This window comes from Miniopterus natalensis, chromosome 4 (genome assembly GCF_054644295.1).
Source record: "Miniopterus natalensis isolate mMinNat1 chromosome 4, mMinNat1.hap1, whole genome shotgun sequence".
NCBI classification, from domain to species: domain Eukaryota; kingdom Metazoa; phylum Chordata; class Mammalia; order Chiroptera; family Miniopteridae; genus Miniopterus; species Miniopterus natalensis.
The window spans coordinates 39,059,225-39,084,995 of NC_142084.1; the positions used below are offsets into that span (position 1 = coordinate 39,059,225).

A 25,771-nucleotide genomic window follows, 5' to 3' on the forward strand; every position below is an offset into this window, starting at 1 on the left:
AAAAGATTATTGAACTTAAAGAAATAGAAACTATCTAAAATAAAATACAGAGAGAATAAAAAGTAAAAAAAAAAAAAAGAGAGAAGAGCCTAATATACATATCATTAGAGTCACCAAAGGAGGAGAAAATATTGAAGACATAATAAAAAAAATTCTAAATTTGATGAAATCTATACACCCACAAATTCAAGATGCTCAACAAACACCAACCACAAGAAACAAGAAAACTACAATGAAGTATACTAGCATTAAAAGGCTTCAATCTACAGAAAAAGGGAAAATGTGACAAGCAACCAGAGGGGAAAGGCACCTTATATACAAAGAAAGAAAATAAGAATGAGAGCAAGTTCTCATTGGAAAAATATAATTATGAGACAGTGGAGCAGTATTTTAAAGTACCTGGGGGGTGGGGTGGATTTCTCTAAACCTAAAATTCTATACCCAGCAAAAATGTTTCTCATAAAATAAAAGCAAGGGTTGGTCTTTCCCAAAGAACCTACGAGATGGTGGAAGTGGAACAGAAAAAGAAGCGGACCTTCCACAGGTTCACCTACCAGCTGTTGGTGAGTAGCTGGACAGTGCCCCACAGTGGTGGGGGCAGAACCCAAGCCTGCAGAGGAAGCAGCACTCACTGCTGAGGGCCTGAGCAAGGCCAGCAAGGAGGCCCTGCCCGTGAAGAAGCCCCAGATGGTGAAGAAGCACTTTCGGGACATGATCATTCTGCAAAAGATTATGGGCAGCACGGTGCGAGTCTACAATGGCAAAACCTTCAACCAGGTGGAACCCAAGCCTGAGATGATTGGCTATTACCTGGGCAGTTCTCCTCACCTACAAGCCCGTGAAGCACAGCCCTCCCAGCACTGGGGCCACCCACCCCTCCTTCTTCATTCTTCTCAAGTAGCCAATAAAAGCACATACTTACCTTTTAAAAAAAAAATTCTATTTAAAGGCAAAATAAAGGCTTTTTCAGACATACCAAAGCTGAAAATAAAATCATCAGAATTAGACACTTATTACAGGAACTGATGACACATGTCCTTCAGGAAAATTCTACACCAAATTGACCTAATCAACATTTATAGAACACCCTACTCAACAACAGCAAAATATACACTTTTCAATTGTACACAGAATGTTTCCCAAGATTGACCATTGTCCTGCCCATAAAAAAAAAAAAATCTAAAAAATTTTCAAACAATCAATTCATACACATTATACTGAGTACAATGGAATAGAATTAGAATAAACAACAGAAAGATCTCAAAAAAAAAAAAAAAATCCCCAAGCACTTAGAAACTATACAAAACACTTTAAATAACTTGTGAGTCAAAGAACTCAAAGAGGAAACTAGAAAATATTTTGAACTGAATGGAACTGAAAACATTTCAAAATTTGTCAGATGTGGCTAAAGCAGTACTTAGGAGAAAATGTATAGTGCTAAGTGCCTATATTAGAAAATGAGAGCGGTCCCAATGAGCTCAGGTTCCATCTTAAGAAACTAGCAAAACCAGAGCAAGTTAAACCCAAACTAAGCAGAAGAGAGTAAATAATAAAGATCAGAGGGGAAATTAATTAAATAAATAAAAAACCAATGGAGACGATCACTGGAACCAAGAACTAGCTGGGGGTGTTTTTTGTTTTGTTTTGTTTTGTTTTGTTTTGATTTTGAGAAAACCAATAAAATCGACAAACTTTCAGCCACACTGATCAGGGAATAAGACAGAAGACACAAATTATCAATATTATTACGACAGATTATATAAAGAGGATAGCAAAGCAATATTATGAACAACTTTATGCCAGCAACTGAAAGGAGCAAATTCCTTAAAAATATAGTTATTCTTGGCAGAATGGAACCTGGCTACCAGGGGGTTTATGCCTCCCTAGGGAGCAGCCTACAAATAATAACAAACTGATACTTGGGTTAGAAAAATCAGTCCACCCCACCCCACTCTTGCCTCAAGTTAGAACCTCTTCTATGGTGCAATTCACTTTCTCAAGTCCCAAGGGGTCAAGCTGAGGCCAAGCTCCAGCTTACATCTTTAGCTTCATCCTTAGCTTTCTTCCCCTGCTTCCAAGAGTACTCCTTCAATAAATTACTTGCCTAAGGTTCCCCGTTTTGGGTTCTGCTTATTGACAACCTGACCTAAGACAGGGAACAAGAGGGAGGCTGGAAGGCAAGGATGAGGGAGGGGACTGGCTTCTTGCTTTTATTTTGCTCTCCTGTCTGCACCACCCTGGCAATAAGCCCTTATTTTGTGTTATGAATTAAACTGTGTCCCTCTCCCCCCAAAATGTGGCAAAGTTCTAACCCCCAGTGCCTGTGAATGTGACCTTATTTGAAAGTAAGGCCTTTGCAGATGATCAAGCTAAGACGAAGTGGACCTTAATCCACTGTGACTGATGTCCTTGTGACAAGAGGAAGGATGGGTGCAGAGACAGGCACAGAAGGATGTGAAGATGCTGAGAAAACCACCCACAAAACAAGGAAAGGACCCCTGAAGCTACCAGAGCTAGCAGGGAGGCCCAGAACAGATTCCCCCTCGTATCCCTCAGAAGAACCCAACCCTGTCCACACTTTGATTTCAGGCTTCTGGCCTCCAGAACTGTGAGAGAATACATTTCCGTTGCTTTAAGCCACCTAGTTTTTCGTGCCGTATTATGGCAGCCCCCAGACACATACATCCCCACAGTGGCAGTTGATTCCAGTCTCGAGTTTTCTTCCAACACTCCCATAATCAACTCATTTCGCTAGCTTGGGGTATTCGCACCCGCAGGGCCGCAGCCCCATCTCTTCAGTCCCACCGGGCTCTCCTGTCAGCTCCTAGGCTGTCAGCCCCGACTTCCCTTGTTCCTCAGTGCGGGGGGATGAGAGCCGCTCCCTGCGGTTGTTACTGTACTCCACTGTTCCCCTTTCGCTTTTTCAGTTTCCTGATACCCATTTAGCCAATTCCTCATGTTAAATTCGCTCTGTGGAAATAGGAAATAGCTGGCAGAGTTTATCTCTGACAAGACCCCCAAGTGATCGTCATTTCATTCATAGTAAAAAGCCAAAGTCCACACCATAGCTTACAAGATTCTACGCTATGTGGGCCCCTGGCTCCTTCTCTGGCCTCATTTCTTGTCATTTCCTCTGTCACCCATTCTGCTCCAGCCACATGGATCTATTTGCTAATCCTTGGACATACCAAGCATGCTTGCTTCCTGGCCTTTGACTTGCTGTTCCCTGCGCTTGCCGACACCCGCGAGCACGTGGCCTGCTGCTTCAAGCGTCCGCTCCAGTTTCCATGCCCTGGCCTGTGCCCACCTCCGTAAGCGCCTCTCCTGACGATGCAGGCGTGTACATGACAACGGTTCAGTTAATGACTGACCACGTATACAGCAGTGGTCCGGTAAGGTTAAATGGAGCTCCTATCGCCTACTGATATCATAGCCATGGGAATGTCATAACGTCTGTCATAGCACAAGGCGTTACTCATCTGTTTGTGGTGACGCTGGTGTAAACAACCTACTGCACTGCCAGTTCTTTAAAAGCACAGCACATGCAATCATGCACAGTCTGTAATACTTGGTAATGATAAATGACTATGTCACTGGTTTATGTACTTATTGCGATATACTACTTATTGTTATTTTAGAGTATACTCTTTCTACTTATAAAAAAATGTTTTCTGTAGAGCAGTATGCCGTGTGACACCAGCAACAACTTAATACATCTGGTGTTTACCACATCTCTTGACTACATTTTCTCCTGAGCTTGATTTAAGCTCATGTTGTCTTGTACAGTAACGTGCTATAGAGCCTTGTAGCCTAGGAGCAATAGGCTAGACCACATAGCCTAGGCGCGTGGTAGGCTAGACCATCTCAGTTTGTGTACATGCACTCTATGTATTTGCACTACACATTTCTCAGGACGTATCCCCAGTGTGAACCAGTGCATAACTAGAATAACTGTATATAAAATTATTTCTCTCAAACCCTGCTCTCTCCTTCCCCATGGCCCCTTTTCTCTGTAGCACTCATATTCTGGCAGGCTATCTATTTGTTACTTTTCTTCCCCAATAGCACTTGAGCTCCCTGAGACAAGTTTTGCTCACTGCTGTGTCCCCAGTGCCTAGAGCAGAGTCTGGCACACAGCAGGTGCCAACTTTTGAAAGATAGACTGAATAACTAGAAAAAATCCTACCAGCAGCCTTAACATTGTGTCACTGTGCTTGAATTACCACCAGTCTCTAATTTTTAAAAGATGTGTATTTATTCTTTGGTTTTGTTGGCTGCCCTTCCTCTGTGGAATCACACCTGATAGCAAGGTCTCCTGAAATTCCTTAGAGATAATGTAGGATGTGTCTTCCTTTCTGTTTAACAATTTAAAATTTCATAAAGTAAATATTTCCTCCATTTTAAACCTTTAAAAAGTATTAAATCAAACAAGATTGGCCAGTCAGCACATTTATTGGGAGGCTGGCACTGTAGGGTAAGACTGAATTAGACTCTTTTCTGGGGTCACCAAAGAAGAAGGAAATGTCATTTCAGTTCTGGTGGAGCTCAGCATCTCATGGATATTTGATTCCTATGTATGAAAAAAAATCTCAGTCATCAACAATACACAAATGAAAACAATGAAAATACAGAACGTAAGTGCTGGTTAGATGAGATGCAATGGCTGAAAGGTCATTTGAACTCAAATAACTCCTAGAAGTTGAGTAAAGTGTCAGGATTTAAAGATCTATGAGGATAAGGTAGGAAAGAAGAAAGGGTACTTGTAAAAGGAAATAACAAACGCACAAGTATAACTTCGTTAGTTACTGAGTCTATAAACTACACTATGAACTTGGCCTGTTGCCTCTCCTTTCTTAGTTATCGACTGTATTCTGTGCTTTCTCTTTAATGTATCACATTCTATTTTGAATTCTGAACTTTAAGTGGCAGGGTGGAGTCACTTCACAAACTCCTTCCGACTCATCCTCAGGTCTCCACTGAAATGTCATTTCATGGAGAGGTTTTTTCTGGTCACTTAAGCTGAAATAAGTGTGCCTTGTTATTCTCCATCTTGCCTTTTTTTATAGCTCTTACCACAAGTCATAATCATAAATTCATGACCTTATCGTCTTTCTTTCTTACTAGATTAAATACCTAGAGGCAAGGTGTTTATCTCTTTTCATTACTGTACACAGATTGCTTAGCACGGTGTCTGACACTTAATATAAATCTGAAGAAATGGGATGAAATACTGCATATTTTCGTGAAGTCCAGGAATCCATATACAAAACTGATTGCAATACCCCAATACCTTTTTAAAAATTTTATCTTTATTGTTGAAAGTATTACAGATATCCCTCCCTTTCCCCCCCCCATTGATCCCCTCCACCCTGCATCCACTTTCCCCCACCCCAGGCCTTCCCCACACTATTGTCTGTGTCCATGGGTTATGCATATATGCATATAAATTCTCTGATTAATCTCTCCCCACCCACTCCCCACCCCCACCTCCCCATGAGATTCCTCAGTCTGTTCCATGGTTCTGTGTCTCTGGATTTATCTTCTTCCTCAGTCTATTTTGTTTATTAGATTCCACCTATGAGTGAGATCATGTAAAACTGGATCAGGAAGAATCAGAAAACCTGAATAAGCTAATAACAGCTGATGAAATTGAAGCAGCCATAAAAAAAACTCCCAGCAAACAAAAGCCCTGGTCCGGACAGTTTCACAGGGGAGTTTTCTAATTCTCTAAGTTGTAGGGTTAGATAGTTTACTAAAAATTTTTCTTGCTGTTTGAGGTAGGCTTGCAGTGTTATGAACTTCTCTCTTAGGACTGCTTTTCCTGTGTCCCATAGATTTTGGGTTCTTGTGTGTTCATTTGCATGTTTCCAGGAAGTTTTTGATTTCTTTCTTGATCTTATTGGTAACCCATTCGTTGTTTAATAACCCTAAATACTTTTACTTTAAACATTTACCATATTTAAGTTGTGCTAACTTCTGATACAAATAAATGTGTATCAACATAACTATGAGTGCATATCTATATAAACATATACATATGTAATTCATACACATGGTAATATTTAGAGCTTTACCTATTCAATTTCAATTGTGTCAAATATTTCATCTTTTACAGTAAACCTAAATTGTTCATGAGAACCTTTAATCTATCTGAAGTACGGAATAGAATCCTGGATAAGACTGGATGGGGGTGGGATGGTCCTAGTTGCTTCTAGCCTTGGTGCAAATCAGAAGGAGCCACACTGTCTGGGTAGACGAGGCCATGCATCATACACTCTGCTAGGTGAGTGGAGTGGGAGCAGAATGTCAGCTCCCATTGGCTGCCTCCGCCAGGCGTCCCTGTTCAGGGCACCGCCTGCATGTAGGTGGCAGGCAGTCCTGGATGGGGCTGCTCAGTGCTGGTAGGAGCAGAACATGGCGATCTTGTTACCCTTGTGCAGCCTTCTTCAAAAAAGACTGATTTAATTTGTCTGGATGAGTCTGGTCGGGTAGGGGTCCCTCCTTCTTCTCACCACTTCTGATGATTTAGCTGAAGAGGGAGATCTCCCTGACAGAAGAAGACCGTTTTTCATGTTCAAGTGTGCAGATGGCTGTGCAGCCTCCAAATGGGCTTTCAAAGTTTAATCTTAGGAAATAACCCAATGTTGATTATTGATTCCGAGAAAATTATGCTGTCAGTCTGGCTTTGCAATTTCCGTCTGCAAAAAATTTAAAATTGTAAAAAAAATCAGAAGTTAGTTCATGTGTATAACACTGCTTAGTGACTATTTGGAAATTCTATCGGTGGCACTGAGAATAGCTCAGCTATCTCATTGGTGACCCGATTCATTGACTGTCATGATGGTCTGCTTTATGAACTCAGTCTTGGAATTTAGGGTCATGGGTTATAACATCTGCATAATTTTTTTAAACCAAAATTAATTTACCTTTAAGTGTCCTTAGTCTGGAAATACAATCATAAGAAAGGCCTGTTTTAAAACTACTAAGATGAATTCATCCCTTGGAGCAAGAGCTCAAAGCACTGAAACACAATTTTAGAAAGATTTTTATTTTGGAAAAAGAACATAAAACTGATATTTGGGTATAGAGCCTTGGATAGTGGAATAGAACCTAGATTGGGCCCCTGGGTTCTGCTTTTTAAACAACCTAATTTAGATAAGATTGTGTAAGTGATTCAATCTTGATGGGGTTCATCTCCAGATCTGTTTACTAAATGAGAGTTTAAAGTCTTAAAGTCTTTATAACTTTATGCTTTATTTTATATTATAAATCCTCGAACCAGGAAAAATGTCAGATAAAGCGTCTATGGATCAGAAGACACATCTGGGATCACAGATACACAGGAGTCGTGCATATACTACAGCCCCTGGGAGAAATAGTAAATTTGTTATAGGGGGCCCTACACTGAGCTCAGCACTGGCCCAAATATTCCAGCAGATTCTTTTCAGTGATTCCGATCGGTTACCTTTTTGGGGGGTAGGGGTGGGGAAACCTAGCTCCACTAATAAATCTGGGCCCAGGAAGTGAAAGGGGCAGAAGCTTTATCTAGCCCCAGTGCCCACTTTAACTAACTGTAATTAGTTCAATGGGCTATCCATCTCCACCATCACCAACTTTCATGTGAGCTTGGTGAAATCTTTGTCCCAGAAGTGAAGCAAATCCAAATATGGTGAACATTTCCTACATTGCCAAAATGGGGAAACTGTCTCCTCTTCAAAATCCATCTACCCGAAAATCATCTACTCTAACGGTAGAAAGCACACTTTTTGTGTGCAATCCCTATACCAACTTGCAGGGATCCTGAAAACGTCAAGTCACCACTCTTGATAACGTACAGATCCCTTTAGAAAACTCTTTCCGCAGACCCTGTCTAACCGGGGGAAAGTTTACTTTACTTAGCTACACGGGATACATAGGGCATCCCGCTTATGGACGTCAGCGAACCTGCTACGAATTCGTCGTTCAGAACTAATGCCCCGGGGAACACTCCCCAGGATTTTTATTTTTTTATTTTATTTTTTTCCCCCTATTGAAAATGAAGCTGATCCCCGGCCAGCTTCTCCGCCCCTCCACCTGGGGCCGGGGAACCTGCGCGCCCGCGCGCCCGGGGATCGCCGGCGGCGCCTGGCTGAGTTCCAGGGCACAGGTGGGGCCCTGCGAGGGGCGTCGGGGGCGAGACCGCCCAGGTGGGGGCAATCCCTCAGCCGGCAGACGGCGTCGCGCACCCCACCGCACCCCACCCCGCGCCACGCCGCGCCACGCGCGCGCGCTCGTGCCGTTGCAACCGAGCGCGGGACCTCAGGCAGGGATGGGCGCCCTTTTCGGAACAGTCTTCAAACCGTTTCAACCCGCTGAGCGGCTCGCAGCGTCGGGGTCGCGCCCGCCTCTCAGTCAGACCCCAAGGAAGATCTCCACCGACTCGAGCTGCACTTTGAAAACCGCCGGAGAACCGGGGCGTCCAGGCCGGCCACCGAGAAGCTCCCTCCCGCCGCCTCCAGGCTGCTCGGCTCATCCTCCCCCCGGGGCGAGGGGCCGGGGGGGGGCTCTGGAAGGGGGCCCTCCGTCTCACCTCCCGAGGCCCACTACTACTCACTTTCTCTCGGAGCCTCGGCTCAGCTGCCTGTAGCCCGGGCTGCTGCAGTGGGGCCGCGGGCCGGAGAAAGGAGCCGGCGGGGACTCTCAGACTCTCGGGGCCGCCACCCGGCCCCAGGCCGGCGGCTCGGGGCCATGGACGCCCCCACCCGGGAGCTCCGCGTGCGCTTAGGCGGGTGCCCTGGGTTCCGCGCCCTGGAGGCTGGTTCCGAGGGCTCCGCGGGGCCCCCCACCTCCGGCCGCGGCCGCCGTCGCCACCGCGGCTGCCCGCGACCCCTCCCTGCGCATCCCGGAGGCCGCGGGGCCCGGGGGGGGGGGGGAGAAGGGGGGGACGCGCTCGCTCCGGGGCCGCCCCCTCCCCTCCCCCCAGCCCGGGCGGAGGCGCGCGAGAAGCGGTGACGTCAAGGGGCGCGCGGTGGCAGCACCTCCCCGCGCGCTAGTTAAAAAGAAGAAGAAAAGAGGGAACGAAACATGAGAGGCTGTGTGAGAAGCTGCAGCCGCCGGCAGAGGAGACCTCAGCATCATCCAGAGCCCAGCGCTGGCCCTGCGTTCGCCTGCCCCGCCGCCGCCGTCTCCGTTCCTGCTACTGTCTCACCTAAACAACTCCCGTTACACGGACAAGTGAGCCTCTGTGGCCGGCTTCTCCTCTGCTTCCAACTCCTTCTCCTCCCACTGCCCCGGCGCAGCAGAAAGCCCCCAGCCCCACTGACACTGGCACAGCTGTACACGGTGTCATCCGCACAACTTTCTCTCGCTCCTCGGGCTCCCCCAGGGCCTTGGACGCATCGCCTCTTTTTTTTTTTTTTTTTTTTTTTTTTTGCGAAGTTGCATCGCCCCTGCCACCTCCCTCTGCCTCGCGAGTGTCCCGCCGCCCCGCAGCCTCCTCCTGGAGCTGCGCCCTAGTGCCCTTGCCGGGCAGCGGCGTTGCCCCCCCTTTCGCCCGCGCCCAGCCCCGGCCGCTCCGGGCAGACGATGCTGAAGATGCTCTCATTTAAGCTGCTGCTGCTGACCACGGCTCTGGGTTTCTTCGAAGGAGATGCTAAGTTTGGGGAAAGAAGTGAAGGGAGCGGAGTGAGGAGGAGAAGGTGCCTGAATGGGAACCCCCCGAAGCGCCTGAAAAGGAGAGATAGGCGGATGATGTCCCAGCTGGAGCTGCTGAGTGGGGGAGAGATGCCGTGCGCCGGCTTCTACCCGCGGCTGTCCTGCTGCCTGCGGAGTGACAGCCCGGGGCTGGGGCGCCTGGATCACAAGGTAGGCGCGCACCCGCCTCGCCGCGGCGAGATTGGCGTGCTGGCGGGGTGGGGTTCCCCGCCGCTCCGGCGAGGCTGGCGGCTGTAAGAAGGGCGACACTTGTTGGGGGAGTTCTTTCTGATAACTTTTCTAAAGTGCTGGCGTGATTCCGTTGCGGGTTCCTCCGGGGTGCGCGGATACCTCGCGCGCCCCCCCCCCCCTCCCCGGAGTCCGCGGTCGGTCGGGATGCTGTGCGAAAACTGTCTCGGAGAAGAGCAGCTTCGGTGGTACTCTCGTTCGGGCTCGGGACATGATTTTCAAAGAATCGCGATTAACCGCGTGTTCGGGGTCGAATGGGCATTGGCTGCGGTGAAACTGTAAATTAACGTGGCTGTGGTTTCCGGTTTGTTTTTCTAGAGTAAAAGATTTGTGCAGCGTTCTCCACGTGCTCGGGGAGGGAGAGGGTTGAATCGTAAAGGATGTTGAAGCATGGTTGGTTTACGAGCCCCAGCCCCGTCAGAGGGGGTTGTCTAACGTTACAGTCGTTAAACAGCCAAGAGGGAACTCCTGGTACTCCATTTGAGAACCCGAAGGGCTGGCGAAAGGTTTTGCAGGGGCGTCTTTCTCGCATAAAACGGAGACAGTTCTCCGTCTCAGTTTGTCATGTTTTGTAATATTATCAGTTGAGGCTTTCCGTGGTGTTCAGTTGCCTAGGAAGATCTCTGGAAACTTGTTTCAGGAGCAAGGGCATTTATATTTTCCTCGTGTTACTGCGTTTAAACAGATAGGGAAACCGTGTTGGTTGATTGGAAAGGCAGGCTTATGTTGGGGTTTGCAAGGTCTTTCGTGCCGTGGGATGCAGCAGGGTGTGCCGTCCACTGTACTCCAAAGACAGGCTGGGGGACCACGTCATTAACAATCGCTGCACGTGAAATAAACAATCAGGTGTCTTTGCTCCCCCGCCCCTTCCCCCCATTTTAGGTTTAATTAAGAATTCCTCTGTTACAACACTGCAGTTGTCAAGGTCTGAGAGGCTCTTGGAAAACTTGTGCTGCAGTCTTGCTGGCCCAGGCATAATAAAAAAAAAAAAAAAAAATACCCAGGCTGAATCTAATTTTTATGCTCAGTTCACGGTAGATTTCACTCTATTCTCATGTAAACAGCTCCTACGAATCAACATATGTGTCTGGGTGGTATCTCTCACTTTGTTTTGTAACAAAAAAGCCATATTGCATCATTTAATTTGCTCAAGTCATGCAAATAGGAAAAAATCAATAGGACAAAAAGGGGTCGACTTCTCCTCCTCCCCACTAAACGGCTGCCCACACACGGAGTCCTGTTGCTTATGGCAAAAGAGTAACAACAACACCATTGTGTTTGTTGGTTGGTTCGCTAATGGGTGAAACTAGAGAACATCATTCTCTTTCAGTCCCCGGCTCTGTCCAAATGTTCATGCCTTTGGAGGGAGCATTTGTCCAACTCCCTCGATTCCCAGATGAGCGAGAACTGTCTTGCTACAGGTTTTCAGCTACAACTCGCTCTTTATTCTTACCATATGCAGCAGTAGTCTGAGATTCAGGGAACAGATATCCCAGCATTTTATTCAAAACAATGTCATGAAGCTCCTGTGTTGTAATTGAATTACATTACAGAAGAGCTACATTCACATCATCTGCAGAGTTTGACCAGGATCTCAGAAGAACCAGGACATTTAGAGGAAGGTTTAGGAAATATTTGCCATGAAGTTCCCCTATGTGCAGTGTATACTGCAAGTACACCCATGATCTGCACACCCCTGCCATAGTGCACAGGAACATGAGGGATGAAAACTTTGCTCTTAACTAAACTTAGTAGAGATTGGGGTTGGGGGAGGGGAGAGTTATAATCCTTAAGAGAATTTATATAAAGTTGTTCAGTTTTTTTAAAAAGGAATCATTCTTAAGGAATCTGCCACGTTAGCTATCCACATTCCTTTCCGTTTTACGTGCTTCCAATCTCCAACAAACCCCTACTCATTTGGGAAATGTGTCTGAATTAAGTTTGGTACACTGGACTTTGCTGGTTTCATCACAAATGGTTTATAAACCAACAGTACTCAAGTTGTTCAAATCAGAGATCTGCTATAGCTATGCCTATGCATTCTTGACCTGTGTTGGCTCTCAAGTTTTAATACTTTTAAAACATATTATTTTATAATAAACCTCACTATTTCCTCCTTTCCCTAAGCTTTCTTGGCTTATAGTATACATTAGGGTCTTATTTCATAATATGTGTACAGGAAAGATGATGGCTACTTGAAAGGGCTCTTTTTTGTTTATGGGGAAAAAAGATTTCCCCCAGAAAGATTTCTGCAACTTTTCAAGAAACTATAAGAGTTGCCTTTTCCTATGGGAAGAAATTTCATAGAACGGATAGTAGCAAACTAGGTAGGAGGAGTATTGAGCATGCTCAGCTGTGCCATTAAATCCAGTTTCCAGACTCACACATTTTCTTTCATGTAATGAACTAGCATTGAGTTCAATTCTTTAGCCATGGTATTATGGGTTTTTTTAATATTTTAATTTTTTGTACATTTTAATAGTTTTGTGTATTGTAATGAGATGGCTAACTACCATTATAAATAACTATTGCCAACATTTAGGAAAATATATTGTCTTAACAATATTTTTGCAGCTCCTAAATACAACATGCTAAAAGGATCTAATTCCCATTAGCCAAACTGAATCGGCTACCAACTGAAATACCCTCCATTTCTAAAACTTAACTTGTAGCCACAGAAGCATAGAAGATCTCTCTACCTTGGGTGGTTTCACAGCCAAAGCTGTCAAGGAATGGGTGAAAAGTAATTGTTTTCAAGTGTGCCCTTTTACAATCATTTGTTTGCTCTGGCTCTTTCAGGGACAAAGGCTATTGTTGAACACATCCAACTAAACAAATAACTCATCCTGGGGTCCCTTTAACAGCTGCCTTAGTACAATGATCTATTTACATATTAGCCTAAAATTGAAACTGAACTCTTTAATGACATAATCCAGCACTATAGTCCAGAGATCCATGTGTTCTACCCAACAGCTGAAGAACATTGTAGGCATATGATTTTTAGAAATAACTTTTTATGCACCAAGTGATCTTAAGGTGACATCTTAATATACTGTCATGTATTTTCTCCTTTTGTCCGCTCATCAAACCCATGTGGGGCCTTTTTTATACTCTTTGTTTAGTTACTTGATAAATAAAGAGAAATACAGAAGGTCTCTGTCACCCATTTTACTATTTGTTGACAAGCTGTAGTTGTAGGCCACGCTTCACTGTGGATCCCAAGGTTTATCTTACCTTTCTTCTATGGATTTTACTTTCATGTGGCTAAAGATTAAAGGATGACCTGCCAGATGTTAAAAATTAGTCAGCAACAGCCACAATCATTACTAGTCATGCTGTAATAATGTTTCGAAGTTTTACATGATTTCCAAAGTATATTTAGTTTAAACCACTATAATTTGATGGTTTCGTATATGGCTTTTAAAAATCGAAACAGGAAATTAGCTTAAATTTCTTCTTAAGATTGATGACATTGTCAGGCATAAAGTTAAGGACCTGTATAGACACAGACACATAGGCTGAAAAGGGAAAAAAAAAAAATTCCCTACACACACAGCAGTACACATCTGTCTAAAACAGTGTTGCAGCTTGGGCTGAGTCAGTTTAATTGACTTCAGTAAGACTATTGGTTCATTGAAACCAAAGCCAGAATGATGGCTCTATCTATCTTCAAATGGGTATTTACACTGCAGACCTCACACAGAGCAAAATGTTACCATCCTGCTGGGCCGGAACAGCATGAAATTTTACAAAGAATAATATTATACTTGATTTCAGATAATTTATTGAATCCTATTTCTGAAACTTTTGATGAGAGATCTTGTGGCCAGGACACATTCCAAAAATTGTAAAAGACAAAATTCTTTAGGCACTAAAATCAAGCTCTTCCTGGATAGCAGCTGGGAGAGTATATGGGGATCATTTTGTTTCAGCTATAAAAAAATGGAAGCGTGCATATTCTCCATAAAACCAAAGGTAATTACATTGCAGTTTTTCAGCCAGCAAAAGAGGTGGTTTCAGCATCCTGCAGTTGTTTCGTTCTTAGAGGACTGCTCTATGATAAACAAACAGAACCAAGTCGAACAGTATTAATACTGAATAGATGTGGTGAGGTCTGCCAGGGTATGGACAATAAAAGAAATTTAAAACATTCTTGGAATGCAAATTCTAAGTGTCTGGTGTATGTTTCCTGTTAGAAAACTTTAACCATTTAAGCAATTGTCATTTAAAATAAATTGATAAAAATTAAAATGTAAATATAATTGTGATTAAAAATGACTTATGAATATTGTAGATAGTTACAACACATTGTATATTTTTTTTCCTGAAACTGGGTGACTTCTATGGAATTTTTAATTACCACATGCTGAAATTTCAGCATGCTTGTATTCAACTATTTTTTTAGTTGCTTTGCTCTTGCAGATCCAAATTTTATGATCACCTAGAATATCTTTATTTTTAAAAAATAGAAGACATACAATGTACTCAAATTAGAACCTCAATTTGTGAATGAAATATTTGCTTTATACAATGATCTAGAGATTAAAATATTAATTTCAGTTCACAGTTCTAAAAAAATGATTAAGTATAGGTATAGTTACATAAACTGGGAAAAGGTATAAAATTCAATCTCATTAAGGTTTTTTTAATATGAAAAATCAGTTATTGATTTAGACAGCACTACATTTCATGTCTCAATATTGTGCTGATACTGTTCCTCTATATTTATTAGAGGGACTCCTGAAATCACTTTTTAAAGTTAGCACTAGGCTCTGAGACCTAACCTCAGTGAATCAATGACACCCAAATTGATCTTATTGAAATAAAAGACATAATACTGTATAAATAAAGGTAAAAGCATGCCTTTTCCCATTAAGACTTACTAAATACTATACAAAAGCACTTTTATTAGACTCTCGTGTTTATTCATGCACATAACATACCTGAGGAGCTAGTTAGAAAGTTTTTCCTGGCTAAGATATAATGAATAATAAAAATTAGTCTTAAACCTGTTTGGTTCAGCTTCAGGTATTATTTTTATAGAACATGAAAGGGAGAGATTTTTCCCCACTTTAGAAAACTTTGCCTACGTAATCTGTAAATTGAAAATTAATTGAAATTAGAAAAATGTAATTCAAGTTAACATCTTTGAGGATATCATATTAGAAATTTCAGGAGTGAACTAGATTTTTACCTAAGACACAAATCAACCATGATTAAAAAAAAAAAAAAAAATGCTTAACATATACAGTGTGTCCCCCCAAAAATGTATACACACTCATTTCTGTAGGTTCTTTTAAATTTTGAAAATGAACTGTATGTTAATAAACACTGACTTTATAATCATTCAAAGTGTATACATTTTTGGGGGATGCCCTATAGTTGGATAAAGGTATTTGGAATTTTAAGGTTAAATATCAGTCACTGTACACTGAGACAGAGTAAAGTGATAAAGGGTTAAAGGATCTAAGTATAATTGTCATTTAATTTTTCTTACACCTGAAAGACAAATAAACCACTTTGATTTGCAAGAGTAAGAAGACTTCTGTCCATCCCTACCCTTGGCTCTCCCATCTCATACAAGAGAATAGTTGTGTCCTTATAAAGGCATTCTCTATTGTCCCATGGCAATTCTTTTCAGACAACTGCGTTGGCTAAATTACACTTTTCTACTTACGTGATTACAAAAAAAAGTAACTAAACCAAACTTCACCTAACTAAAAAGGAGCTTATTTCTGATTTACGGCTTTCAGATATTTTCTGTGACCAACAACACCACCGAATGTGGGAAGCTACTGGAGGAAATCAAATGTGCGCTTTGCTCTCCATATTCTCAGAGCCTGTTCCACTCACCTGAGAGGGAAGCCTTGGACAGAGACCTGGTACTCCCCCTGCTCTGCAAAGACTATTGCAAAGAGTTCTTTTATACTTGCCGAGGCCATATTCCAGGTAAAAATGCATTCATTAAATCAGCTGCAGAATATCCTTCCAAGATACCTGTTCTTAAATGCTTGCATACAAGAGTGCAAAATGTATCTCCTCTTTCAAAATATCTATTCTTTACTCATACTTAACCTTTTCAAATTTGTAACCTTTTATTGCTGCTAAAAAGGATTACTGTCATTTCAGTCCACAAGGAGTATGTTGGTTTTATTGAAATGGTCTACTTTTTTGTTGTTGTTAAACCGATAATACAGTTGGTGATCTTGACACACGTTGGGTTATCAGGACACATTTCTTGTTGATCTCTTCTTTACGCATCCACGTCAATATCAAGACAGCCTCCTCTTCTACACAGCTGACACATAAATGCAGATTGTCCACTGACTTTTAAGGTATTCTCTTAAATAAAATACAACTCAAAATCCCCAAAAAAGTAATGCCTTACAAAGCACTTTAACATATAATAACTAATTTGCTCCTCAAACCTCTAGAAGATAGGTAGGAAAGGTAGAGTCATCTCCACTTGACTCCTGAGCCTCAGGAGACCTTAAATGCCTCCCCTGAAGTTGTGCAGTGAGACAGTGATAGGTGCACAGAGAAGTTCTTATGCTCACAGTCTTCCAGATATACCTGGTCACTGTCATGTTTTGAACCCTGATAAACATATAGATTCTGGGGGATTAATTAATTTTACCATCAAAAGTTTGTAAACTTTAGTTGTTGGTTTAGTTGGAAGAATCAACATAGAGGTAGAAAAGAATTGAACAAGACAGATTCTGTTTGCAAAGTCACACACAAACAAGTCTACTGAAGCTAACAGTTTATAAAACTTGATGGCATTGAAGGAAGAGACAAGCTTTAAGAACTCTGGGATGCACTTAGAGAATTTTTTTTAACTGCTATGCACATCTCACTTTTTTCTCTGACCTACAGAAGTACGGATTTCTTTCCTTTTTTTGCATTTTTTTTTTATAGAGCTCTCAATAACCTAAGAAAACATTTTGACTAGGGTTACTTGCTTCCTTTGGGGTAGCGTAACATGGATCTAAACCCATTCAACGTGAAAATATTATTATTGTCTTTATAAACTACAGCCATGTTTCGAAGGCTTTTCTTAAGCCAGCTGTTTCTTCCTCTTTATCACATTCCCCAAAGCAAAGTAGAATAGGTCACGGTTGCCTAGATGGTCTGTCGAGAAGTGATAACAGATTAGGTCTCATAAAGGCTTGCTGCAAATTTCAGGTCTCGAAGGTTCTCCTTTACCACACTGTCAGCTGAAAGTGATATGAACACTTGGCACTTTCATCTACCTCTGTCTACTTGAGATCAAGACAACCAGGCTGGGCTTGGGAACTCATCTGTGGGGGTCTTCCTGTATCTGAAGTTATTTTAGCTTCCAAAACAAACAACAAAAAGCGATACCCACTGTAAGAGAGAGCACAGCAAACAGCTCAGGAGCCAGAACAGCAAGCACCTCACTCCCCAGATCAACAGATGTGGTGACGAATGACAAATTTATTTTTCTACAAAGTTTGTATATATGTAAAACTGCTGAAGTGCATCAAGATGTCAAGTGCTTTTGGTGGCCACCCAGGCTGCCTTGAAAGATAACCAGATGAAAGCTCCACTCCAGGGGTGGACGGAGGGAGCAGCCAGGGTGCTTCCCAGGGACAGGCCAGCAGGCTGCAGCAGCTCGCAGAGGCGGCTTCCCCTGGGTCCGTCAAATGCCCGTAATCGCTCCAAATACAGGTCCCCAAAGTAAGCTGTGATAACGCACTCAGTGTGTGAATTAACGTTGATCAGCTTGTTAGCCAGACTGTTTCTTGGCACGTGGGTTACCATTTTCTAAAGTAGGATGACTGAGATGGCGATCCTGCTCTCAGCCCCTGCCCTCAACCCAGAAGGCTCTTCAGAAGTCCAGAGCACTGATTTTTCAGAAACTGCTCAAAAAGCAAGTTTGTAATATTTTCACCTTCTTAAATCTATTTAGTGAGATGTTTTATTTTTCTCTGAAGTTCAAAATGGTAAAAAACAAAAACAGCTACTTTGTGATCTTTTTTTTTTTATAAGAAACTAGTCAGCATATTCTGACTATCCTTACTAATACCTTCATTTTTCTGTAAATCAAAAACGTGCAGAGGAAAGTACCCTAAGGGGTGTATTTTGCTAAGACAAGTGCTGAGAGGGGTTGAAAAGAATTCCAGAGACATCTTCACATCTTCCTCCCTCGCCCAATACGTAGAGGAATCAATATATAAATGATCCATCCCTGTGCTTCACCTTCCTGGTGCTGAGAACACGCTGGTCGCTCTGGAACACACAGACACCTGAAACATAGCTACTTTCTAGAAACTTTAACTCAGAAATATGCATGGTCTGCTTATTTCCCCCCAAAATGAGAAAAGAAGTGAAATTAAAGATCACTATACTGAGGATGCACTAGAGTTTTATTAATCATAATATTCTCCAGTTGTGAATTTACTTTGGGAGGTAGATCCTTAAGACTTCTAAAAATATCAAAATTACATTAAAAATAAAAACAAAACAGGAGCTCCTCTCTGAAAGCACAGGGCTCTTCTGCTTGAATTCTGACGAGCAGAGCGGATCTTGTGCTGTTCCCTGAGTGGTGGCATAGCACACTCTGGAAAGCCTTGCTTCTGCTCATTGCCCTCAGAAGGATTTTTATGGACATCATCTGTACGTTACTGTAGTGTGAAATGTCTGTACACAGTTAGCTCCATTGGTTTAACCCCATTGCTAACGAGGCCGAGGTCCAGGTGATTGCACTGAGCTGCTCTAGCCCATAGCCACTCCTGACCCCTCACTCAGATATCTTAGCCACGTGCCTTCTTAGTCCCCAGGACACAAACCAGAGGGAATGGATGGACACATCAAATCTACTACCTCTACTAGAAAAGCGCTCTGGAGTGCACTCCTTACTGACAGCGGGCCCCCCCCCTCATTTTTCCCTTATCATTATGAAAACCACGCAGTGAGGAAAAATAACTTTTCTCCAGCATACATGCCGAAAGAACAGCTAGAGCTTCGAATTCCCCACAGGGGATATTTATTTACATGTCAGTGTTTTATAGGGTGCAGTAGGACTGGGTTCATGATCCAGGAGAGAATAGTTCCAGGTCTAATATAGTTGATAAGTTATCAGCAGTTTACACAAAAATTGCAGCTGTTGGAATAGTCAGTGAACATCCATCATTAGTAGACTTGATCGTATTATGATGATCCAAGGTAAGCTAGACACTCGCTTTGAGTGAGATGTGCTTCAGCGTAGCCTTCTGAACAAGGGTGCCAATTGGGGGAATTCATCTTCCCTGCAATAACCAGTAGCCCAATGTCCCGAGCGAGATCCCTTTCAGCTCCTCTCAGAAAAATGTATCTTATTAATTGATGTCCACAAAACCAGATCATTTAAGGTAAAATGATTAGATGTTTTAATTGTATTAGAAGATGTAAAATGTTTAGAGTCAGCACCATTCATAAAATCAGCACGAGTTTATGAATCGGCACCATTAATCTTAATATATGTAAAATGTATTAGATGTTTCAATTCAACTATCATAATTATAGGAAAAATGCCCCTCCCCCCTTTTTGGTTAATCCTCACCAGAGGATATTTTTTCCGTTGATTTTTAGAGAGTGTGGAAGGGAGGGAGGAGGGGAAAGAGAGAGAAACATCTATGTGAGAGAGACACATTGATCAGTTGCCTCCGAGCATTCACCCCAATCCTGTGTGCCATTGACTGGGAATTGAACTTGTAATCCCTTGGTCCCCAGGCTGATGCTCTAACCACCGAGTCAAACCAGCCAGGGCCCATAGTTTTATGTAAAAGTCTTCCAAGTAGGCTTCTCCTTCACACTTGGATGATTCAGTGTGTCTAGAATCTGTAAAAACCTCGGAGTAATTCGTTGGGAACCTTCTGTTTTTGTTTTGTTTTTAATTTGCTGAAAGAGCGCGGTACCTCTGGAGCTACTGAGTTTATGAATCGGCACCATTAATCTTCTGATGTCCCATTTGAAAATGATTTTTCATTTCCTCATGTTTGTCCCCAGCTAATAACTCCTTATAAAATGGAAAAAGCCACCAGCATTGTTCCTTCATTTCCCCTTAAGATGGTGTTGGTTTGTAGACTGTAAGGCTGGAATGCAGATTTTTTTTAAAGAAAACCAAAATTGAAATTTCTTCTGAAGTGTGCTTTGAAATTTTTCTGTGACCCTGGAGGCAAACATCATATTAACATAAAATTTCTCCTTCACAAGTTCAGTTGTAAATATGTCCATAGTCTGACAGTCTTCCTGAAAGCATGGAGATCTTCTTGCTCAATGGTAAAAATATTTATCTATATCTATATCCATATACAATATAAACATATATGTTTTATATTTAATATAAAGATATTACATATAATGCATATACATATATACACATATATATACACACACACACACATATATATATCTCCAAAAACAAGATCTAGCCCAAAACTGTTCAAAAAGCTTGACTTAGCAACTCAGTTTTTCTTCTTTTTCCCTCAAGTGGACGTGTTGAACACGACGAGGCAGCTTTCCTCTGCATGCTTAGCCATTAAAGATTGAAGAGGGAAAGTGACCTTTTTGCAAACAGTGAATTGCTGCAGATGAGTAAATGTTGCTACAGCATTCATTCCTCTCCTGAATTTCTAATCCCTGATCTTTCATCAGAGAGAGATAGCCTCCTCTCAGCTGCCTTGTCCCCTTCCCCCCGCCATGGAGCACCATTCCCAGCTGCCTTGCCTCCTTTTTCTGTCCACCCCCCCACCCGACCCCCACCCACCGACACATACACACATACACACACTCCCAAGGACATCTGCTCTTACTTGCCTGGTTCCCAAAGATAAGATGTTTCTCAATAGCCTAATCAGATACTGGCCTTGAAGAGTCTGTGTCAGAAATTTAGGGGTGATATATTTTACCCAAAAGTTAGGTCAAAAATCTACATCAAGTTTTAACCATAATCTCAGTTCCCAAGATTAGTTTGAGGTTTGAGGGGACCTAAGTCAGGCTCACGGGAAATTAACTTTTAGTGTCTTACATGTTCCATTGATAAGCCTTACTTGGTCGTCCCCAAATTCTTGTTCTGAGAAATCCATGCAAACTAAAATGTGTTACAGAACTTCTGAACATCAACTAAGTTACCAAGTGCCTTAATCACGGTATTGATGGGGGCACAATTACCTGATTTGTTAGGTAAAAATCAAGATGTTAAACATAATTAAAGGTACGAGACCAAAAGCAGGAATTTAGGACTTCATATAAAGTCAACTCTGGTAGCAACAAACTATTCTGATGGCAGAAATCATCAGAAAATGAAAGTGAATCATTAATTGATATGCCCTCTCCCCCAAAACCAACACCTCATCAACTCAGATGGTAACAGGAATGTCAAAATTATGTTTTATCATAAAGTCCTTTTCTTATTCAAATATAGCTGTTTTTATTTCATAAAAATTGTTAATATGTAAGAATTATTTCTTTAGGATGCCTATTTTGCATCCTTGGCTTGTTATAATTTTTTTTTCCAGCAAAGGGTGGTATGTCAGCTATTCTACTCGAGAAGATAGAAAAGATATTTTAAGTATAATTTTTATCGTACAAAATAATCATCTCTTGTGAGTGAGGTATAGGAAAAGGCGCCTACATATTTGACAATGGTGGCTTTATTATCAGCATCAATTCATTGCCCGATCACTGCTCAGTGAATCAGTCATTTATTATAGCGTATAATTTCCTTGTGATGGTCATTAGATTTATTATTTAATCATATAATCATATGTGAGTGACAATACAGTAAGAGTTGTGAAATGGCCCAAACTGGCTCCTGATGGTCTATCTCTTCCTTGATTCTAATTCATTCTTAGGAAGTTATTAGTACCTTAGAGCAAAAAATGCTGAATAGTGATCAGATAAGTCCACAGGAGCAACTTATAACTGGGGAAGCTTGGAAATAAATCAGTGCAATAACAAGATCAATGTTGGGTTTGTGTAATGTGTATTTCATATGATCCTTTTAAAATATTCAATACAACATAATTTCACTTTTACCAAACTTCTCAAGTTGTAGTTAAAAAAATAGAAATCCCAAGCAAAAAAAAAAAAGTTTGCCTTTCTTTTATTTTTGTTTATATACCTTCCTAGAATATTCATATAGTTTCTAAAAAATTCTTTTCCTGTATTTTATCTTTTCAATAGGATGTTTTTACATGACACTATTTCTAATGAGTCTTTTTACCTTCTTTTAAAGGTTTCCTTCAAACTACTGCTGAGGAGTTTTGCTCTTATTACGCAAGAAAAGATGGTGGGTTGTGCTTTCCAGACTTTCCAAGAAAACAAATCAGAGGACCAGCGTCTAACTACTTGGACCAGATGGAAGAATATGACAAAGTGGAGGAGATCAGCAGGTTCATAAAGATAATGCTCTTTAACCTTTTTAAATTGAAAACCTGACACATCTTGTGGTTTGGAAAGTGAATCATCTGTCTTTGCTTATGTCCAGCAGCTATATACTCCACATGCTTTTTTTTTTCTTTTTAGTAGTTTGCTTCTCTAAAGTCATATTAGCTTAAATGCTCTTAATGCTTAGACTACTAATCTTCTGTTATGAGCTTGGCTTCTCTGTGATTCATGTGAGTTTTATGAGTCTAGTTTTAACTTGAAATGTGTGGTTGTTGTTGGGTTATGGTGCTGTGGAAATATTAAGCACAATTACTATTAGCAAATCAGAGTTTTATAAATAGATCTTAGAACTTTCTCTCTGAGCACCTTTCTATAAGGTTTAATTATTGTGAGTGAAGCTAATTTTAATTATAGTCACTGAAAGATGAAATAATGAGCTTGTGAAGCTTTTTTTAAAATTTTTTTTTTTTTTTTTTTTGAAGCTGGGTGATGTGTGCGTGGTAGTTCTTTAAAAAAAATATTTTTTTAAATTTTTTTCTATTACTGTTTACATTCAGTATTATTTTGTATTAGTCTCAGGAGTACAACATAGTGGTTAGACAATCATATACTTGACAAAGAGTTCCCCCCGATATTTCTCATACATGTTTTGATTCTCTCTTTTACTTTCTGATAGGAGACTGGGTGTGTCTTTTTCCCAGTTGAAAAGAATTTCAAAGAATTGGGTTTGCAGCCCTTCGGGATTATCCAAACCACTGCTTCCTGGAGGAAAGGTGTTTTGCAAAGGATGCTAACTGCATCCCTTCCCTCCTTCGCTTAAGCAAAGCTTACTGATTTCTTTCGTTTGTCCAGAAAGCACAAGCACAGCTGCTTCTGCGTGCAGGAGGTGGTGAGTGGGCTGCGCCAGCCGGTCAGCGCCCTGCACAGCGGGGACGGCTCGCACCGGCTCTTCATCCTGGAGAAGGAGGGCTACGTGCGGATACTCACCCCCGAAGGAGACATTTTCAAGGAGCCTTATTTGGACATTCACAAACTTGTTCAAAGTGGAATAAAGGTTGGCTTTTTCAATTTTATTTATCTTTGCTGTGGCTATGTTAATTTTATTTTAGTTTTATCCTTGCTGAAGGTATTTCTCTATAATAAAAGTATGTTTAAAGAGAAAATAAGGAGACAACATAAGGGAACAATAACTATGGCAACTGAATCGGGGCAATGACATTAAATTCTTTTTTAAACTTTATTTTTATTGTTGACACTATTACAGATGTCCCCCATTCCTCGCCCCCTTTAATGTTACTTGGTGACTATTAAGTAGTGCAAACAGATTGGTACTTTGACACGCTTTCACTATGTAATTTACACATTTAAAATCATTCTTGGTTTTATAAAGTATTTGTTGAAATGTTTAATAGGCATAATACTTACAATTGTAGACTTGTATATCAGCATTTGCTAGTACAAGCAAAGAGGCCTTTCGGTTATTTTGGCAATTGCAAATCATTCTTTACCACATCTGTTTTTGAACCTGTCATAAAAGATGCTACTTATATTGTGACTTCCTTGTACAATGTTTTTACAGGTAAGTCAAATATTTTTATTTATAATAAGCCATCTTTATAATATATTAGCACATATTTGCCTTCATTCCCACTTCTCCAATTTGAGTGTTTATGTTAAGTAGTCTAGTAGGTACGTAAATAAAATCATCAAATTTGTTTCACAAAAGAGTAGCCAGTATAGTATTAGCCGTATTAAGCTGTCAAGCAAATTGTGGCATTCTTAAACTGAGACTAGTAGAACATCTCATGCCTATTTTAGAATGAAACAAAGTAGCTATACATGATTGGGAAAGAGCTGGTTATCTTTTTCATTTCTTAACTGGGAAAAACATTAAGGCGGATTTATACTCTTCTACTCATATAGAAACAGACCCCTTGCTTTGTTGTTGAGCTGTTCTCAAAGGCAGGAATGTCAAAACCAGAACAAACAAGTTAGAAAAAAATATAAATATATTCCTGAGATTTATGTACTTGGTACCTACCATGTAAAATAACAGGAATGACTCAATTAGAATATAGGGAATGCCATGTTGTTGGGACCACCCACCTCAACCTCATGTGTGGCAGTGTCACCGAGACATACAGCCTAAGGAGAAGTACCTTATGGTACTTCCAGTCCTTAAGAAAAAGGACTTTGGCACAAAGACAGATCATTTGGAAAATCTGTTAACTCCGTAGTTTCAACTTTCTCCCAATAAAATTTTTCTTTAGAATTCACTGCAAATAACCAAAAGTCTCTTAAAATGAAGCATTAGCATTTTACACATCAGAGTTCGATAAATAGATTCTGAAATGTGTTCTGATAAGTCACCACCACTGTACCTAGTGAGCAAAGAACGAAGCTGCAGCCACAAGGGCATCACTCACCAGCGGTGTATTTTTCCTACTGTGCAAGCTAAACAGCCTCCCTAGAAAAGAAAAAATGGGGGAAAGTATGTAAAAAACCATCGCCTATAATCCCATCAATTAAAGAATATCACTATTAACATCTTGATATACTTTCTTCCAGTTTTTATATTAAAATTAAAGGAACTTTTCTTGAGAAAGAAGGTAATACAAGTACATATTAATAAATGAGGAAACACACAAAAGAATATGCTTTCTTGCAGTTTTTATCCTAAAAAGCTTCAAAATAAAATTGAAATCAAACCAAATAAATATCTTTTTAGCCTTCTTTCTTCACTTAATAATATCTCATGAGTATGTTACCAGATTTGGAAATTTTCCTCAAAAAGTCCATTTCCTTTTTATGAGACATTTAGGATGGCTCCAGCCTTTTCTTCTTTATCATTTTAAATAACGCTACTTGTCATTCTTATATATACAGAAGGAGCATTACTGAGTGAAAGGCATCCACCGTGTACATGAATATTATAAATTTGCCCTAAAATATAATGTTTTCAAGTATTTGCAAGATTAATATATAGTTTTCAAGTATTATTTTAGTAAAAATGTTAGTCTTAAAAAGATGCATATCGTAAAGTGTAGGTGAAAGAAATGAGCTAAGAATACTTGGAAATTTTGTTGTGAGAAAAAATAACAAAAACTGGTGTTCTTATTTCTACTTTAACTGTCTTCCTTTTAATTGGAGTTGCTTCAGAGTCCCTCTTTTTAAATTTATGCCCATTCATTGGGATATTGAATGAAAGTTTATTTTCTCTGCTGTTGAGATATTGCATCATGGGATAAAACTGCACAAGCCAGGCTGCAGCAGTGACATGGTTCCACCGTATGCATGTTTTGCAGGCCCCCAGGAATTCTGCAGAACCTCCTTTACCTCCAGGGCTTAAAATAAACTTCAAAATCCATTTTCCTACGTACGTAGAATGAGTTACATAATATGACATATTTTAAAGTGCAATATTTTTAATTCCCTTCATATCTGACACTTGTGACAT

The 25,771-nt window shown here is 41.0% G+C and overlaps 1 protein-coding gene, 1 long non-coding RNA gene and 1 pseudogene across 3 annotated transcripts in view; 2 read left to right on the plus strand and 1 right to left on the minus strand.

Annotated features, from left to right (window-relative positions):
• Positions 1-503: 503 nt before the first annotated feature.
• On the plus strand, positions 504-901 carry LOC148093256 (small ribosomal subunit protein uS19 pseudogene; annotated as a pseudogene).
• Positions 902-5,287: 4,386 nt separating this feature from the next.
• On the minus strand, positions 5,288-8,738 carry LOC148093257 (uncharacterized). Its single transcript, XR_001602746.2, has 2 exons — positions 8,594-8,738; positions 5,288-6,698 (listed from the first exon to the last, which is right to left on the minus strand). It is a non-coding gene; the product is annotated as an uncharacterized LOC148093257 (long non-coding RNA).
• A 667-nt stretch (positions 8,739-9,405) lies between these two features.
• The window catches only part of HHIP (hedgehog interacting protein), a 79,349-nt gene continuing 62,983 nt past the window's right edge, over positions 9,406-25,771 (plus strand). For both annotated transcript variants that reach the window (XM_016206918.2, XM_016206919.2), the window contains exons 1-4: positions 9,406-9,843; positions 15,675-15,870; positions 22,163-22,319; positions 23,167-23,368. In XM_016206918.2, the coding sequence (XP_016062404.1) occupies positions 9,565-9,843; positions 15,675-15,870; positions 22,163-22,319; positions 23,167-23,368 (834 nt within the window). In that variant the 5' untranslated portion in view covers positions 9,406-9,564. The remainder of the gene's footprint in view (positions 9,844-15,674; positions 15,871-22,162; positions 22,320-23,166; positions 23,369-25,771) is intronic.